At 37.9% G+C, this 18048-nt stretch overlaps 1 protein-coding gene across 3 annotated transcripts in view; it reads right to left on the reverse strand.

The window, feature by feature from the left end:
• The window catches only part of NBEA (neurobeachin), a 663869-nt gene that overhangs the window by 246656 nt on the left and 399165 nt on the right, over positions 1–18048 (reverse strand). For all 3 annotated transcript variants that reach the window (XM_056109123.1, XM_056109115.1, XM_056109106.1), the window contains one exon: positions 5980–6123. In XM_056109123.1, coding sequence (XP_055965098.1) covers positions 5980–6123 — 144 coding nt within the window. The remainder of the gene's footprint in view (positions 1–5979; positions 6124–18048) is intronic.

Here is an 18048-nt window from a genome sequence, read left to right on the forward strand (position 1 = left end):
AAAATTTATAGCTCTGCAAGCATATCTTAGGACTGTAGAAAGGATGCACATAAACAACTTGACCTCACAGCTCAAGACCTTAGAAAAGGATCAACAGAAAGAGCCTAAATCAGGCAGAAGGAAAGAGATCATAAAACTTAGAGCAGAAATCAACGACATGGAAAACAAAGAAACAATGCGAAAGATCAATGAAACCAAGAGCTGGTTCTTCGAGAAAATAAATAAGACAGATAAACCACTAGCAACACTCACAAAGAAACATAGAGAGAGAGCCTTAATAAATTGAATCAGAAATAAGAATGGGGATATCACAACAGAAACTAAAGAAATTCAAGAGATCATCAGAGACTACTTTGAAAGTCTGTATGCCACGAAACAAGAGAACCTAGAAGAAATGGATAAATTCCTGGATTCCTATCATCTCCCAAAGCTGAATTCCCAAAGCTTTTCCAGGAAATTGGTAAAGGTAAAGGTAAAGGCCCTCCCGTTAATCGTCGATTTGCTCGAGCAGGCCCAGTAACGTCTCCATTGGAGACTTTGTTGTTACTGTGTCTGGCATATGGAATACGCTCGGTAGTTTGCCGGGCTCTCTGAGAGGGGCGGAGGAATCGAACTCGGGTCGGCCATGTTGGCCGCTTGTAAGGCGAACGCCCTACCGCTGTGCTATCACTCCAGCTCAGGAAATTAAAAAAACGGAAACTCTCCCAAACAGTTTCTATGAAGCCCATATCTCTTTAATACCAAAAGGAAACAAAGACACCACAAGAAAAGAAAACTACAGGCCGATATCCCTGATGAACACGGATGTGAAGATTCTCAACAAAATACTAGCTAATAGAATTCAACAACTCATCAAAAAGATCAAACATCATGACCAAGTAGTATTCATCCCAGGGATGCAAGGATGGTTCAACATTCGGAAATCAATCAACATAATCCATCATATCAACAAAAAAAGATAAAAATCATATGATCATATCAATAGATGCAGAGAAAGCATTTGACAAGATCCAGCACCCACTGATGATGAAAACCCTTGCCAAAATGGGGATAGAGGGGACTTTCCTCAATATAGTTAAAGCCATCTACCACAAACCTACAGCAAACATCATCCTCAATGGGGAAAAACTGAGAGCCTTCCCCCTAAGGTCAGGGACGAGACAAGGATGCCCACTCTCTCCACTGCTGTTCAATATAGTACTGGAAGTACTTGCAATAGCGATTAGGCAAGAAAAAGATATTAAGGGCATCCAGATAGGGAAAGAAGAAATTAAGCTCTCACTATTCGCAGATGACATGATACTATACTTAGAGAACCCTAAAACCTCTACCAAGAAACTCCTAGAAACAATAGGCTTGTATAGTAAAGTGGCAGGCTATAAAATCAATACCCAAAAATCCATGGCTTTCCTATATGCAAATAGTGAAAGAGAAGAAAGTGACATGAAGAAAACAATTCCATTCACAATTGTGCCCCAGACAATCAAGTACCTAGGAATCGCCTTAACTAAGGAAGTAAAGGATCTGTACAAAGAAAACTACAAAACACTACTTCAGGAAATAAAAGAGGACACGAGGAAATGGAAAAATATCCCCTGTTCATGGATGGGGAGAATCAACATTGTCAAAATGGCAATACTTCCCAAGGCACTGTACAATTTCAATGTAATCCCTATAAGGATACCCATGACATTCTTCAAAGAAATGGAGCAAACACTCCTGAAATTTATATGGAACAATAAGCCCCCACGAATAGCTAAAGCAATTCTTGGGAAAAAGAAAATGGGAGGAATCAACCTACCTAACTTCAAGCTCTACTACAAAGCAGTAATAATAAAAACAGCATGGTACTGGAACAAAGGCAGAGTTGCAGACCAATGGAACAGAGTTGAATATAATGACATCTCCTCCCAAACATATAATCATCTAATCTTCAATAAGGGGGCAAGAAAAGTGAAATGGAGCAGGGAAAGCCTCTTTAGTAAATTGTGTTGGCAAAACTGGACGGCTACATGCAAAAAAGTGGGCTCAGATCTCTGCCTAACGCCATGCACAAAAGTAAGATCGAAATGGATTTATGACCTCAACATCAGACCGGAATCCATAACGTTTATTGAAGACAAAGTTGGCAAAACTCTCCATGATATTGAAGTTAATGGTATCTTCAAAGATGTCACACCACTGGCCAAGCAAGTGAAAACAGAGATAGACAAATGGGACTATCTTAAACTAAGAAGCTTCTGCACCTCAAAAGAAACAGTGACCAAAATACAAAGACAGCCTACAGAATGGGAAAGAATATTCACCAAATACACATCCGACAAGGGGTTGATATCAAGGATATACAAGGTACTGGTTAAACTACACAAGAAGAAATCGCCCAACCCCATCAAAAAATGGGGCGAGGAAATGAACAGAAACTTTCACAAAGAAGAAATCCAAATGGCAAAAAGGCACATGAGAAAATGCTCTACATCACTAATCATCAAAGAGATGCAGATCAAAACAACAATGAGATATCATTTCACAGCACAGAGACTGGCCCACATCCACAAAAGCAACAGGTGCTGGCGCGGATGTGGCGAGAAAGGGATCCTCCTTCACTGCTGGTGGGAATGCAGGCTGGTCCAACCCTTTTGGAAAACAATATGGACGATTCTCAAAAAATTAGAATTTGATCTCCCATTTGACCCAGCTATAGCACTCCTGGGAATATATCCCAGAGAGGCAAAAAAGTATAGTCGAAGTGACATCTGCAATTGTTTGTTCATTGCAGCACTCTTTACAATAGCCAGAATCTGGAAAAAACCTGAGTGCCCGAAAACAGATGACTGGTTAAAGAAACTTTGGTACATTTACACAATGGAGTACTATGTAGCCGTTAGAAAAGATGAAGTTATGAAATTTACATACAAGTGGTACTACATGGAAAGTATCATGTTAAGCGAAATGAGTCAGAAAGAGCGGGATAGACACAGAAAGATTGCATTCATCTGGGGAACATAAAACAATAGGAATGGCTGAGATTAGTACCAGGAATTTTGCTCCATGACTTGAAAGTCAGCCACATGTGCTAGGTGAAAAGGAAGCTCAGATAGAGAAGAGAGCACCAAATAATAGGTGTTGTGAAGACCCTCCCAGGGTGGGAGAGACATGCTGAAAGTGGTCTGTGGACCAAACATGATTGCCACTCAATGCCTCTCTTGCAGAGCACAGTACCTAAAAGAAAAGAGAGAGAACAGGGGGGAATGCCCTGCTACAGTGGCAGGGTGGAACGGAGCGGGGGGAGGATGGGGGGTGGGAGGGATGCTGGGACCCGTGGTGGGGGAGGATGGGCACTGGTGGAGGGATGGGTACTTGATAATTGTATAACTGAAACCCAAGCACAAAAATTTATAAGTCTATAAACTGTACCTCATGGTGTTTCACTAATAAAAAAATGATAAAAAAATAAAATGTTAAAAACAAAAAAAAATTGTTAAGTCTACAACTGTACCTCATGGTGTTTCACTAATAAAAATTTAAGGAAAAAAAAATTTCAGCAATTCCAGTGTGGCCCCCAAAATAAATAAATACTGATAGAGCGAATGATTTAACATTCACAGAATTTGATTTTAATTTTTAAATAATTATCTCAAATGGGCAGCAATGACAGCACAGCGGGTAGGGCGTTTGCCTTGCACGCGGACAACCTGGCCGACCCGAGTTCGATTCTTCCGCCCCTCTCGGAGAGCCCAGCAAGCTACCGAGAGGATCTCGCCCGCACGGCAGAGCCTGGCAAGCTACCCATGATGTACTCGATATGCCAAACACAGTAACAACAAGTCTCATTATGGAGACGTTACTGGGCCCGCTCGAGCAAATCAATGAACAATGTGAGAATAGTGCTAGAGCTATCTCAAATACCCCCTGTTCCTAATTAGGAACTTTCTTTTTTTCTTTTTTCTGTGTTTTCTTTTTTACTTCTCTTTTGGGGCCACACTGTGGTGCTTGCGGTTTACTCCTAGCTCTGCTCAGGGATCCCTCCTGGCAGTCTTGGGGAACTGTATGTGGTGCCAGGGATCGAAACCCAGGTAGGCTGTGAACAAGACAAGTACCCTACCCACTGTCCTGTCTCTCTGGCCCCACTTACTAGGTATTTTCCCTAATTATTTGGGGAATTTTATACATAGGCATGAATTAATAAGAACTTCAACGGGCCTATTAGTCTTTATAGGATTTTGCCTCTGGTATAATTGGGAAGATTTTATTATAACTTCAAGGGACTAGCCAAATTTTTTTCATTAATTATTTTAAGTTGCAACTAAGGATTAGAGAGTTTAAAGTCAATCTTGCAAATATTGAAAATGACCTCTGGCATATGTGAATGAGACAAGAACACGGACTAAAGGAGTAGGTAAGGAGCCCCCTTTGTGACTTTCTTTACGTTCAAGAATAAAATCAGGTGGACAGAAAAAAATTTGTGGGGAAATTTGATTTTAAATTTTAAATTATTATCTCAAGTACCCTTTGTTACTAATTAGGGATTTTCTTTTTTTTTCTTTTTTTAGATAAATTAATTTGCCTAAATTTCCAAGTGGCTTCAGTAAAACAAACACATATAAATACAAAAGAAAAGCAAAACTTAAATTTACTTAGAAATTCCAGGCAGACATTCATTCATATTTTTAATCAAAACATTTTTATGATTCAGAAATGTTATCAACAAGAGATTTATTCAGGAACTGATGTCAGGTGTTAAATTACTAATTTTTCTAGAAGGAAGAAAAATTAGCTATCTCCAGTTGAACATTATCAATAACATCTTCATTTTGACAAAGAAAATAAATTTTTTTATGGGTAGAAATATCATTTGAGGTCTCCATAAAGCATCCCGGATCACTTTCAGTAAACTTCTGGAAACAGAAATGGTATTAACTTGGGTGTATCCGGGAACTGATGCCAAGAGTTAAATTACAAATGTCTTCGAGAAGGAAGAACAATTTGGTATCTCCCCTTGGACATTATCAACAATTTCTTCATTTTGGCAAAGATGATATCTTTTTCACTGGCAGAAATATCATTTGAGGCCTTGATCAAGCATCCCAAATCCTATCTGCTCACCATACATGCTGCTCTGAGACCAGGCCAAGATGAAAACCAAAAGTGGGGAGGGACGCGAGTGGTGGAGACCAGCAGTGTGGAGATGCACATTAAGATAAGAAGGAGAGGGATATTCTAAAAAATGACAAGCTAAAAGGAAAGAGCAAATTTCGGTGATCAGATGGCTGTGGAGGTAATATTCATAAGCTGTTAGCACATCAGAATCAGATGCAAGTAAAGACTCATTAGCATCAATTTCCCATCTTGATTTTCAGGGCAGGTAATGAAAACAATTTTGCTCTACATTATCCTCTATAAAATGTTGCTCTTCATTCATAGATAGTTTTTTTTTATTTTGCTTTTTTTGGGTCGCACCCGGCTATGCACAGGGGTTACCCCTGGCTCTGCACTCAGGAATTACCCCTATGGGTGCTCAGGAAACCACATGGGATGCTGGGAATTGAACCCAGGTTGGCTGCATGCAAGGCAAACGCCCCACCCGCTGTGCTATTGCTCCAGCCCCAAATGTTTTTTGTTTATTCTTAGCAAAACACATTTGTTTGGGCAACACTCCGGGATGATTCCTGGCAGTGCCCCTATCACGTGAGAGAGAACCAACAAGGAATGTGTGCAAGTCAAGCACCTTACTCACTGTGCCATCTTTCCAGGACTTAAAATACTACTGTAGATATATATTTTCCTCTTTTTCATACCAGAAGTTAATGTCCTTTCTTCAATACCAGAAATGAGAGAAGGTAAGTTATCAACATTCACATAACCAAGAATTTCAACAATCACTACTAGTACACTTTCTCACCTAGCAGATTGAAGTTAGATTCAGTAACTTTGTGGTTATTTAGTAGCTAAGAACCAACAGACAAGAAATTAAAGACTTACCTGCAAGATTGTCGATTTCTTTCTCTTGCAGCAGACTGACTGCGTCATCATCTCCTTCCAACATAAGCTCTGTCTCCGCATTCTGATTCACTATTGCTTGACTTCTGAAAGTTTTCTTCGACTTTATTACATCTTCTTCAGTGCCTAATGACATTAAAAATATAATAACTTAGATCACTGGGAGTGTTTTGCTTCCCATATATATTAGAAACAGCTGCTTACTCTCTCTCTCTCTCTCTCTCTCTCTCTCTCTCTCTCTCTCTCTCTCTGTGTGTGTGTGTGTGTGTGTGTGTTGGGTCTTCTAAATCAGTGGTTTTCAGCTGCTGGTCTGTGGTGCTCAGCCAGTTCACAGGTGTAAGAGAATTCAAAACCACTGATCTACGAAGTCGAACTGGATTTTCATCCCTGTTCCATAGACAGTTGCTGGTCTACAGATGTATAAAGGTTAAAAACTGCTGTCATAAAAGTGAGAAAGGCAAGGGCTGTGTAATCACCTGCCCTTATTTTAATAAATAAGGAAATTGAAAATAATGATACATGATTTGTTGAGTGACCTAGTAGTTGTTGGTGATAGAGAAAGGATGACCTATAAGCCATCTCATGGACTCGGGGATCGCTGCATTTTATTAAACATGTGCACCTTCACCACAGATTTGTATGTCTGCGCCAGAGAATCATGCAGTATCATACAATTATATTTTGGTGTGAATTATATCTGAGTTATCTCCACATGGTGTGAATTAGATCCGCACGGCAAAGCCTGGCAAGCTACTCGTGATGGATTCGATATGCCAAACACAGTAACAAAAAAGTCTCACAATCGAAACGTTACTGGGCCCGCTCGAGCAAATCGATGAACTACGGGAGGACAGTGACAGTGACAGTGATTTATATCACTAATAGATGAGATATTTAAAAGGTACAGATAGGAAGAAAATAAGAAAACTTCTACATCTGAAGAGAGACGTGGCTGTCCTAGGGAAGTTACAGAACGATGGAGTTAAGAATTGATGCAAACATAAAACCTATTTCACAATACTGATTTTCTTAGTCATGGGTGAAATAAATGTAGGCTTTCTACAATGATATCTGTATGCTGCAAAGTTTAATAAAATAAAAGGCCCAAAGCCAAAAAGATAATTTAGAAACCAGAAGTACAGCAGAAATTTCACCTAGAATCAACAGGACCATCAAATATTCCAATATTTACATTTGAATACATGCTTTGGCAAGTAACAATGAATCTAGAATAATTTGAAATGGAATTAAAATTATATATAAATTATTTTCTCTTTTGAAATTTGTTAGGGGCCACAGCTGGCAAGTGCTTAGGGCTTACTCCCAGTGTGTTCAGAGGTTGCACTTGGTGATGTTCAGGGGACCATATGGAGTACCAGGGACAGAACTGGGATTGACCGTGTGCAAAGCAAGTACCTTTCTCCCTGTTCTATGTCTCTAGCTAAGAAATACTTCTATTTCGTAGTCTATTTCATATACTTGAGTTTGGAGCCAACCTGAAAGAAACGTAACCGACAGCCTTCAAGAAATAGCACTTCTTAGCATGAAATAGGAAAATATTTTCGTATCTCATTTGATATGGTAGATGCACTCTTGAAAATAGGAGCTTGATAAATCAGTTACATCTTTTCTTCCATTATAGTTTAGAGGATGCTATGTTGATGTGTATACATGCAATCTCACTTTAAATTTTATAATACCTATGGCAAAAACTCTCTCCAGTTAACGCTTTATAATACTTTCGGCCAGTTCTTGTCCTATCAGGTTAGGTCTTCTGATAGACCATAACTAGCCCTGTTGATGCTGTTCAACTATTTTCTTGGTAGTGAATCAAGCTGCCATAAAACTTATATTGTGAAATAATATTGGCTTCTTTGTGGCCTGCACACTTCTTCCTGTCAACAACTCAGATCTGATTCTGTCTTGGAAGAGCAAAAAGCACAAGCTGGGCAATGCTACTGCTCCGGTAGCACAACAGAAAGCATGTTCAAATAAGATAGGCTCTGGAACATATATTAAGTTTTCCAATTTGTCCCCTCTAGTTTTAAAACAGTCTAACCACTATGCCTTTAAAAGATCTAAACTAATCGAATCAAACACAGAGATGAGCGTTCGTGTTTAAATGTTACCAGTTTAAAGATCGGTAAACTTCCTGATTTCATGGTACTGCACCAAACATTTATCAAAATTAAAGTGTGAGAGATCCAAAGGTGCTTTTCAATCACAATATCCTTTATGAATTAGAGTTTCATTCATCAAAATTACAGGCAAAGAGAGGTAAGGTCTCAAAGGGCTGTCTCATTACAAGGCTTATAAACACTGTCCTTAGAAAGAATTGGTTTAACACCCAACAAATCAAAATCTGATTGGGAAGAGAATTTATTTGAGATCATCTATCTTCTGAAGACATGCTGGACTGAGTGCACTGCGTGGCCTCTTTAGCCATTCATCAAGAAATTAACAAGCGAATACCACAAACCACCAGAATGCCTCCGATGTGAAAATGTGAAGTATGTGTAAAGTTGGATAGGAAACACAGACAAGCTATTCTAAGAATATATTAAAATGCCTCAAACTTATAAAGGATTAGAATTTAAAAATACCACCACAGTGTGGATAAATGAAGCAAAGGCTAAATTTACAATGATACAAAGAATGAATACATATATCAGGCTTCCTAGTGTGCATGTATGTATGTATGTGTGTATGCGTGTGTGCGTATACTTGAATTTCAACATATTAAATTATTGTTGGTATAGAGTACAATTACATGAACCCAAATAAAGTTTATTTTTCCATAACATTTTATTAATAAAAAAGGATCTTTGAAATAAAATTGTTTTAAGAGTGAATAGGAAAATAAATGTTCCTATCACGTTATATCCTAGTATCAGTAATACTATGATTGTATTTTATTGTCATTTAAAATAACCTTGTTGTTTTAAATAAATATAAGTTATGCTACTCAGAGACTATATAGTTGGTTAAGTCTGTTTAATTAAAGAAAGACAGCAAAGAAAGAATAATTTCATTTGTTAATTAAATGTCCTTTCCTACTGATATAAAAAGCTCATTTAAAGAAAAAGATTATAGTAGTTTATTTAAAAAGGAGTTATTCTAGCCAAAAATCTTTTTATGGCAAAAAGTGAAAATATAAACCCATATAAGTTCCATTTTAGCACAGAATCAACTTCTTAGTAGTTTTATATTATTATTTATTTTCATTGAGTATGGAAATAGAAATATACATTTCTCAGGTGTTAGAATAGTGTATGACTGAAACCCACAATCTTGTAACTCTGTATTACATAGTGATTCAGTATAAAAAAAATTAAAGAAATATACACTTGTATGTATACTCATATCTACTTACCTACATTTTATGTGCATCACTTATGTAAAACTACACTTTTAACTTTATTTGATCTCTGTCATCAAATACACAGTTAACAACTAATAATATAGTCCCTGCATATTTACCAATCACAATATTTTGCCAATCTGATGTTGTCCCTCAGATTCCCCAAAAGCTGAATGCTGTTTCCATACATGTCATGATGTTCACACCTGTAATTCTGACACATGTAATTTCCTTTACACGGAATTCTCTTACCTGACTTGTCCTTCAACATTCAGTCTATTACTCCTTTCTCTGTATAGCCTTTGTATTTCAGAAATTAATTACAACAACTATTATGATTTGGGGGGGATTTTTAGTAAGTATTTTTATTAGTCTTTACATTCTCTGTGTCAAGTGTCAAACAAAATGATAAAAATGTTTGCTGAGTTGGTACATAAAATACATGAATATATATGAATATGAGTATTTATATATGATTAATACAGACATTACTGAAGTTAATTTTCTCTTTATGTCCTTTCTACTTTCCTAACAGATGAGGAAATAGGGCTATGTGATTTGAAATTACTTAGTTTTTTCTTCTACACCCATTAAGAAGAACAAAGACCAGAGCGAGAGTACCACAGGTAGGGAGCTTGCCTTGCACATGGCTGACGCAGGTTCAATCCCAGGCACCCCCTACAGTCCCACAGCCCCACCAGGAGTTTTCCCTAAGTGCAGAGCAGGATTAAGCCCACGTGTGACCACAAAACCAAAACAATTAAAAAAATTAAAAAAGAACATACTCTAAAAAATCTGGACCAATCTTGTAACTTCAGCCTTTCCAGTCATGAAAGAAAAATAAGTATTTATCAATTTGACTCTCACAGACCTATTGGTTTATTGAAACAACACACTCGGATGATACAGCTTTACATATTACATGCTTTCAAGATGTTAAATGTATTACTAGGAAATCCCAATGATTCTAACAGAACAGAGAAAATCAGTTTTTTCAAATAATATAATTATTTATTTTATTTTTGGTTTCTGGGCGACACCTGGCAAGTGTCTAACCTGCCATACTATCTCTCTAGGTGCAAGAAGTTACTATTTTTTTTTGAAGAAAATCTTTTCAATATATACCATCTCACAATATTATTATTTATTTATTTTTGTTTTAGGGCCACACCTGATGATGCTCAGGGATTATTCCTCCTGGCCCTGTGCTTAGGGATCTCTCCTGGATGTGCTTCAGGGTCCACATGGGATGTCAGGGGATCAAACCCAGGTCGGCTGCATGCAAGGCAAGTGCCCTACCTGCTGCACCATCTCTCCAGTCCCTTCACAATATTTTCAGTTTGTAAAATATTTTATTAAAAAAGGAACTTTATGCAAGTAAGATAAAGTATTGCAATTAATTTTCAAACCTAAATGTTTCACCCTGAAGTATGAAACATATGAGTACTTTGGGAAATTTTAAAATAAAGATTATTTTCTCACTAAAGCTCACAGCAAAACAACAAATAAATAGCTCTACCAAACAGCTTTTAGTAACTGAAACTCTATCAGTTTAATTTCCACTAAAAATGACTTTAAAATAAATATATCCTTGACAAGTTACATTAGATATGGTGACATATTTCATGCAATATGTATACACCTATAATTAATCTATTGCTAAGAAGTTACAATTTTGAAACATTGGGAAACCATGAAAGAATGCTTATCATACAGAAGTCATCTGTTAGAATATTAAATGCTGAACATAATGTGAGATAAAAGCAGTATATATGTATCTATGTATTATCTATATATAATAGCATATCTAATACAAATAATGGTTTTTATTTATTATTTTAAGAACACTTTAAGTAAAAATCTGATTAGCTACTGAATTCAAAAAGCACATGAAATTTCAACAGGTCAAGCATCAAATTCTTCTTTGATTAATTGTAGGCTTTCACTTTGAAAGCACTGCTTTAACTATGATTCCCACCTCAATTGATTTTTGTTGTTGTTGTTGACAAAGAATGATTAAATCAAGAAGAATATACACTAAGCTATCATAATATTAAATTTCCAAAATAATAGCTTTAAGTTTATATTGGACTTGATCAGAAGTTTTAATCTTCATACGAATCAATAACCCATGCTACCTTATGGTTAATTTTAAGTACATCATTTGACCCCTGAGAATACAGAATCCTTTGTTTTTTAACTAATGAGAAACTTGTATAGGCTTCTGATCTTTTACGAATCACACATAAACAGTCTATCTGTGCTAGGCTGTTCTTCGAACAGCTGGAGGAAAATATTTACACGACCTAGTTAAGTTAGAGAATTAACAATCTGGGCATTAATTAAGATAAAATGTTCACAAAAATGACTGTAAGTGGCAATTTCTTATTCAGATTATCTATCCTTGTAGATGATTTACTGGATTCTAAGAAATAAGGGAAGAAAATGGCTACCTAACATCAATAGTTATTGCTCAGTGGAAAAGGGCATCGAGGACACTTGCAAGTAAAAGAATTGGATCAATATTAACGTGATTTTCATTTCATGCTTCCCCAACTCCTGTAAGCTGACAATATACTCTGATTATGTGAACTGCCGCAGAGTAACACAGGAAAGGTTATTAGAGCAAGAGGTGGAAATGGAATGCGCTTTTTATATTGACAGGCCTGCTAATAGACTATACTGATTTTCAAAGACATGCAATGCAGTTTTACAATTTGGTCCTGGCAGCAAAAATGGAGTTTCATTTATTCCTCATTCAAAATATTCATATGTAAGCAATATTTTTAGAGAAGATCAACAAAGGGGCATTCATAAACAATCTTTTAAAACTAAAAATGCAATTAAAAAGGTGCTAGAAAATATTATTGAATTTAAGTGCAGAATTACTAAGCATGCAATGTTCATTTAATTAACTGTTTTTATGAAGTGAAAGACGGAAACTGCATTCAAATGCTTTTTAAAGTATATATGATAAACTGTTTTAAAAGTATATGTGGTAAATGTAGACTTTCTGCACTTAAGACTAGATATTAATTGATAAGATTGTATTAGCCACAAAGCTAGTCTCATTTTTAACTATTTTAACAGAATTTCATTGTAATTAAAACTGAGCATAAAGTGCTAAAACACAGAAAACTTGGACCCGTTTGTGGCCCTTTAATATCAAAGAGTACTGGAAATGAATTATTTCTCTGACTGGATACAAAGCATAGTATCTGGTCCACATGCTTAGAAAAAGAACAGTTTGAGATATAAATGCATCCTATTTTTCACCGGCTGTCTATGAGCTCTCTCTGGGAGAAAAACTTTCTCCTTTAAACTTACTTTTTGACATTTTTTTAAGAGTTACCACAAGTCTATTTCTTTTCTAGAAAGAAGGAACAGAAAAAAACAAAGAAGCCTTATAACCTTCACCAAGAGGAATTAATGGCTAATAAGTAGCAGCAAGAAAAGACCTTTGGTAACTCTTTGCACTAAAGAAAACAACAGCGCAAATTGAATAACAACTGGGTGGGGGGGAGTGGTGATTCCTTCAGCAGTGAGTGGCCTTGACCAGAAAAATTTCTTATATTCAGATTTTTGGGGATACGCCCAAAACCTCATAGGATCAAGTGGATCAAATATGAGCTCACTGCATACAGAGCATCTGTACTAGTCGGCTGAACTCTCTGGGGCCCCTTTATTATTAGCTTACAAGCAATCTCAACTCATACATTAGGAATTTATGTTTGTGTTTTATACACTGACGTCCAAACAGTTCCCAGAATGTCTCTGACAGTTAAATCCAAGTACGTGAAGTTTTTGTTATAAAGCCCGTCACAAAACTCAGTGTGGAAAATAATTGACTTTAAAACAGTGAGAAATGGAAGTGTGAGTGGTCTTGACTAGTTCAGCCAGTTAGAGAGCAACTAGTTCAGAGACAGGAATGAAAGAATCAACTAAGAAAATGCTGTCTTTAGTGAAAAACAAATAATCAGGGGACAGTCCTGGTTGATTATTTCAATCATTACAAAACCAAAGTAACTACAATGTATTCATGGGCACTGGTGGAGGGATGGGCAGTTGATCATTGTATAATTGAAACCCAAGCACAAAAATTTGTAAGTCTACAACTGTACCTCATGGTGTTTCACTAATAAAAATTAAATATAAAGAAAGTAACTACAATGCTTTTACAGATTCATGAACAGAAATAAGTTCATCGCTAAGGATCCATAACATCAATGTATTTTTATGGATGACTGGTTGCAACAATAAGACAAAATCTACTTAAAATTCTAACATAAGATTACAATGGTGGAGATATTTAATAATTTATCTTGCAGTCAAGAAAATTCCCAAAAGCAAGGGTGGGTGGGTTGAGGGGGTCCCTTGGACAACGGTGATAGTGGACACTCTGGTGGAGGGTGTGATGCTGCAACACTGAATGCATGAAACCGTTATCATTAATTGTACTGTAAATCATGTGGTCTAAATTAAAAATAGTTGTACAAATTTATCACAGCAACTCATCATTGCAAAGTAGTAGTATTCAAACAGCTTCTTTCCCATCTACGGCATGTCACTTACTTCTAGGCGTGTCATCATCTCAACTAAAACTGGGAAGAGTGCTCTCTGTGGACGCTACTTCCATAGTACAGCTGTTTCATTTTTGCATTGTCTCTCACACCACACTGTGCTCCAGTCTCCAGCCCCATTTTCCATTCCCTAGAAATTTGTGATGTGCCACATGTTTCCTTTCTCCAGATTCCCACCACTTCACCTACTGGCTTAAGAAAAATCTTCCATCGACTTTTCAAGGGAGGTGAACCTGTATTTTATCAGTCAGGTAAGTTCTTATGCTCATCTCAAACGGCACTTGGAGGGGAACGCAGTGGTCAGGAGACCAGAGAGGCAGATGGGGATTAGTAAATTTCAGCCAGTGCAGTTCAATGCAAGGACCTGAGGACACAATACAGCCAAGTGACCCACAGTGCTTGGGGACCTCCAGAACTGTGCCCAATGATACTTAGGAGGCCAGGGATTGAAAACTTAGCTCATCAGCATGAAAGGCTTTAACCCCTGTATGATCTCTCCAGCCCCCAGCTAGCACCGCACCACAAAGGCAATTGTATACATATTTTATGAAAACTAGTTTTAAAAGAATTTAAGGTTCTGAACAGTTCTATGCTATTTCGGAATAAGTTCAGCAACACGTGTTTGTCGGTTCTGACATCTTGTTTGTTAGATTTTGGGTCATGCCTGGCAGTGTTCAGGAGCTACTCCTGGCTCTGTGCTTGGGTACACTCTTGGCAGTGCTTGGGGCGCCCACGCATGCATGGGACTGAGGTCAGACGCAAACCAGGCAAGTGCCTTAAACCCTGTAATATCTCTCTGTCCCCAATTCATGTAACCTGAATGTAATTTTGTTAGTTCCTTTGTTACTTTAAGTAGAAATAAATACACGTGGAAATAAAGTACAAACTTAATTATTTTCTCCCAAATTTGAAAATACCACGTGTAGTCTTTTCTATATAGTCTATCCATCATTCAGTGCTGCCACCAAATTGGTGAATGAACAGACTTACATAAGGTTAAATTCTATGCATGTTTCTTAAGGTAAGCCAATGATCAACGACATTTGAAAAATAGCAAATGTTTCTAAGTGTACAGAATTTAGAGAACACAGATGCTCTAAGCAGAACTGACAGCAGAAACAATTCCTACCCGCAAGTATTTTCTTGACTTCAGAATCTAAAACATCTAAACCTAAGTATTTTAGGAAAATTTTAGAAAGAGACGTTCCATCGAGTGAACCCTCTGAAAGGCTGATAGCTCTCCTCACCTTTTCATTTTTCTGTATTTTATTTCAGGAAAGCACCGTGAACTAATAATTGATCCTACCACCAGGTTCTCAAGCTGCTCCACCAGATTTCCCAGGTTCCCTCTCCTAACTCCTGAACTCCTCCCCCATCCCCCAGTCTGCAGTCTGCCATCTCCAGAGGTGCTTTTTAACGTTTGACTATTGAAGTTTGGTTCTCTTGATTTCAATGCTGTTGCCTCAGTGGTTCCGATTATTTAGCTATATCATTTCTTAACATCACCTATGTACCTTGACTCTTCCTGCCGCTTCTTCTTTACCAGGGCACCTTGGTCATTTCTGTTGTTTTCTCTGCTCTTTCCTGCTCACCTGGAGAATTCCTAATCTCTCTAGGTGGATGGTTAAGTAATCTTAGGATGCCCAATCACGTGCGCTCACTGTTTCTATGTGAACTACCATCGCCCCTTTCCTTCTAAGAATACTCCACACTGCCACTGTCCCTGACCCTGTCACTGTCCTCCCGTTGTTCATCGATTTGCTCGAGCGGGCCCAGTAACGTCTCCATTGGAGACTTTGTTGTTACTGTGTCTGGCATATCGAACACGTCACGGGTAGCTTGCCAGGCTCTGCCGTGTGGGCGAGATACTCTCGGTAGCTTGCCAGGCTCTCCGAGAGGGGTGGAGGAATTGAACTCGGCTCGGCCATGTTGGCTGCATGCAAGGCAAACGCCCTACCACTGCGCTATCGCTCCAGCCCCCGTATCAAGTATTTCCAAAGAAAGTATCTGCACACTGGAGCCAGGTTTTGGTTATCACTGCTCTGAGGAAGCATCCTGTGCACAGAGGATAATCAGTCACACCACAATAGTGCATTTCTGCCTTCACAGAAGTGGATAAGTGGAAGCGCTTTAGTATAGACTAAACTGTGCTGTCAGGAGACAAAAACTGCGTCTCTGTCTCCGAATCCAGCACAGACAGGGAACACAGGAGATAAAGAGATACTTGATAAAAAAAATGCCTGCCAAAGACAGTAACAAGAAGTCTCACAATGGAGACGTTACTGGGCCCGCTCGAGCAAATCGATGAACAATGGGAGGACAGTGACAGTGACAAAAAACACAGGGTTTTGAATTTCTTGCCGTCTATTACGAACCAAAAACAGGGGAACTGGAGTCAGAAAGGCAGCATGGGGGATAATGTTTTGCATGCATAAGTCCCTGGTTCTAGTCCCAGCATCACATGGCTTCCTCGAGCACTGCCAGGCAGAGCCCCCAAGCAGGCACATCACGTCCTTCCGCCGGACACTCAACAGTCTGCCAGTTGGCTGCATATCGCTGGGAGTGGCCCAGGGTTTCCAAGCAGCGCTTGGGAGGCTGGCCCCACCTTTCCCCACAAGAGACAAGGCAACCAGGGAAGTGGCTGGGGCATCTGTTTATATGAAAATGTTGTCTAAAATCTGTTATACGTGTTTTATAAGTGCACATCATGACATTTAATATAATTCATTTATTTTAAGACTATGTCAACCATGCAGTGAAGACAAGACTGTTACATCAAAGTCAAGAGCCAGCATCAAGAGCTGCATGATGAGTTCTCTCTCTGTTTTACTCTCCCAAGTTTCTTTTAAAAAATACATTATGGTGGTAGGGGGCAAGGAAATGCTCTGATGACTAAGCATGTGTTTCGCATGCAGGAGCCCTGGGTTTGATCCCTGGCACCTCAAGAGTTTGTGAACATGCTCAGGAGTGACCTCTGGGTACCACTGGTTAGAGGCCCTCCCCCCAAAAAAATATTTTAAATGCCCGTATTAAAAATAAAACTCTTCAAAAGACTAGTTTATTATAATTAAGTTTATTATAAATGTATAAATTTTATGTTAAACTTTATAAAGTAAGTTTATAAATAAGACTAACTATAAATTAACAAATTTTGTGCCAAGTATGGAGATTCAATTAGCAATAAACCAACTAAAGGGAAGCTATTAACAATAATAAGGTATTTTAAGAACCTCTATCTAATATGTAGAATAGGTTATGAGGGAAAAAATACACAAACTTTTTCAAATGTTGGAATACATGCAAATACTTTAAAAAAAATGAAGCCAGCGGATTAGCTAGTTTTCTTTCCCTCGACAAATATGCAGGACAGAAGCATTCGTATTCTATCCTTAGAGCTTTTCCTTATTTTGATGATGGCTGGTAGCACATTCCAGTAGGCATGCATACACCATCAAAACTAATTTAATCTCAGATTCATTACAGAGCTGCTTTTTATTCATCAAGGTCATATCTTGATGGTTTCACAAGCTTAGATAAATCAGGTGTTAAGCAGACACATCTCTGAGGAACCTACGGATGCTCTCATTTGCAGCTCTCAGCATATCTTATTATTTATTGCCATAGAAATGACAGATTAACTTTGTCATCTTTGCTCCCTGTTTTTTTAAATTCCTTTCCTTAGGCTGAAGCCACCTGCCCTCTTTTGTGATGTCTGATCAGACCTATTTAAGATGATGCGTTTGATCACAGGCATGGGGAAGGCTTGTGTAGTCAGGCTTTGATGAAACATTGTTCCATTGCAATTTCATGGAATGGAAATAGAGTCTTAAATGATAATTGACAGTCAACAATGACAACCAAAGTTATTAAAATTTTGTACTATTCGTTGACAGCATAATTTCAAGTACCAGAAATGCAACAGAAATGGACTAGTCTAGGGTTTTTTTAAAAATATATAAACACTATACAATCCCCTCCCCCCCTTTTCATCTTTTACTTATTAGCTCATTTGCCCTTAAGAAGAAAATCTCAAGGACAGGAGCTGAATGCATGAGTTTTAAAATACTCTTTCATTGCCATGGCCTACAAAATTCCCATAAGCAATTAAAA

This window comes from Sorex fumeus, unplaced genomic scaffold, assembly GCF_029834395.1.
Source record: "Sorex fumeus unplaced genomic scaffold, SorFum_2.1 ptg000008l, whole genome shotgun sequence".
Classification (NCBI taxonomy): Eukaryota; Metazoa; Chordata; class Mammalia; order Eulipotyphla; family Soricidae; genus Sorex; species Sorex fumeus.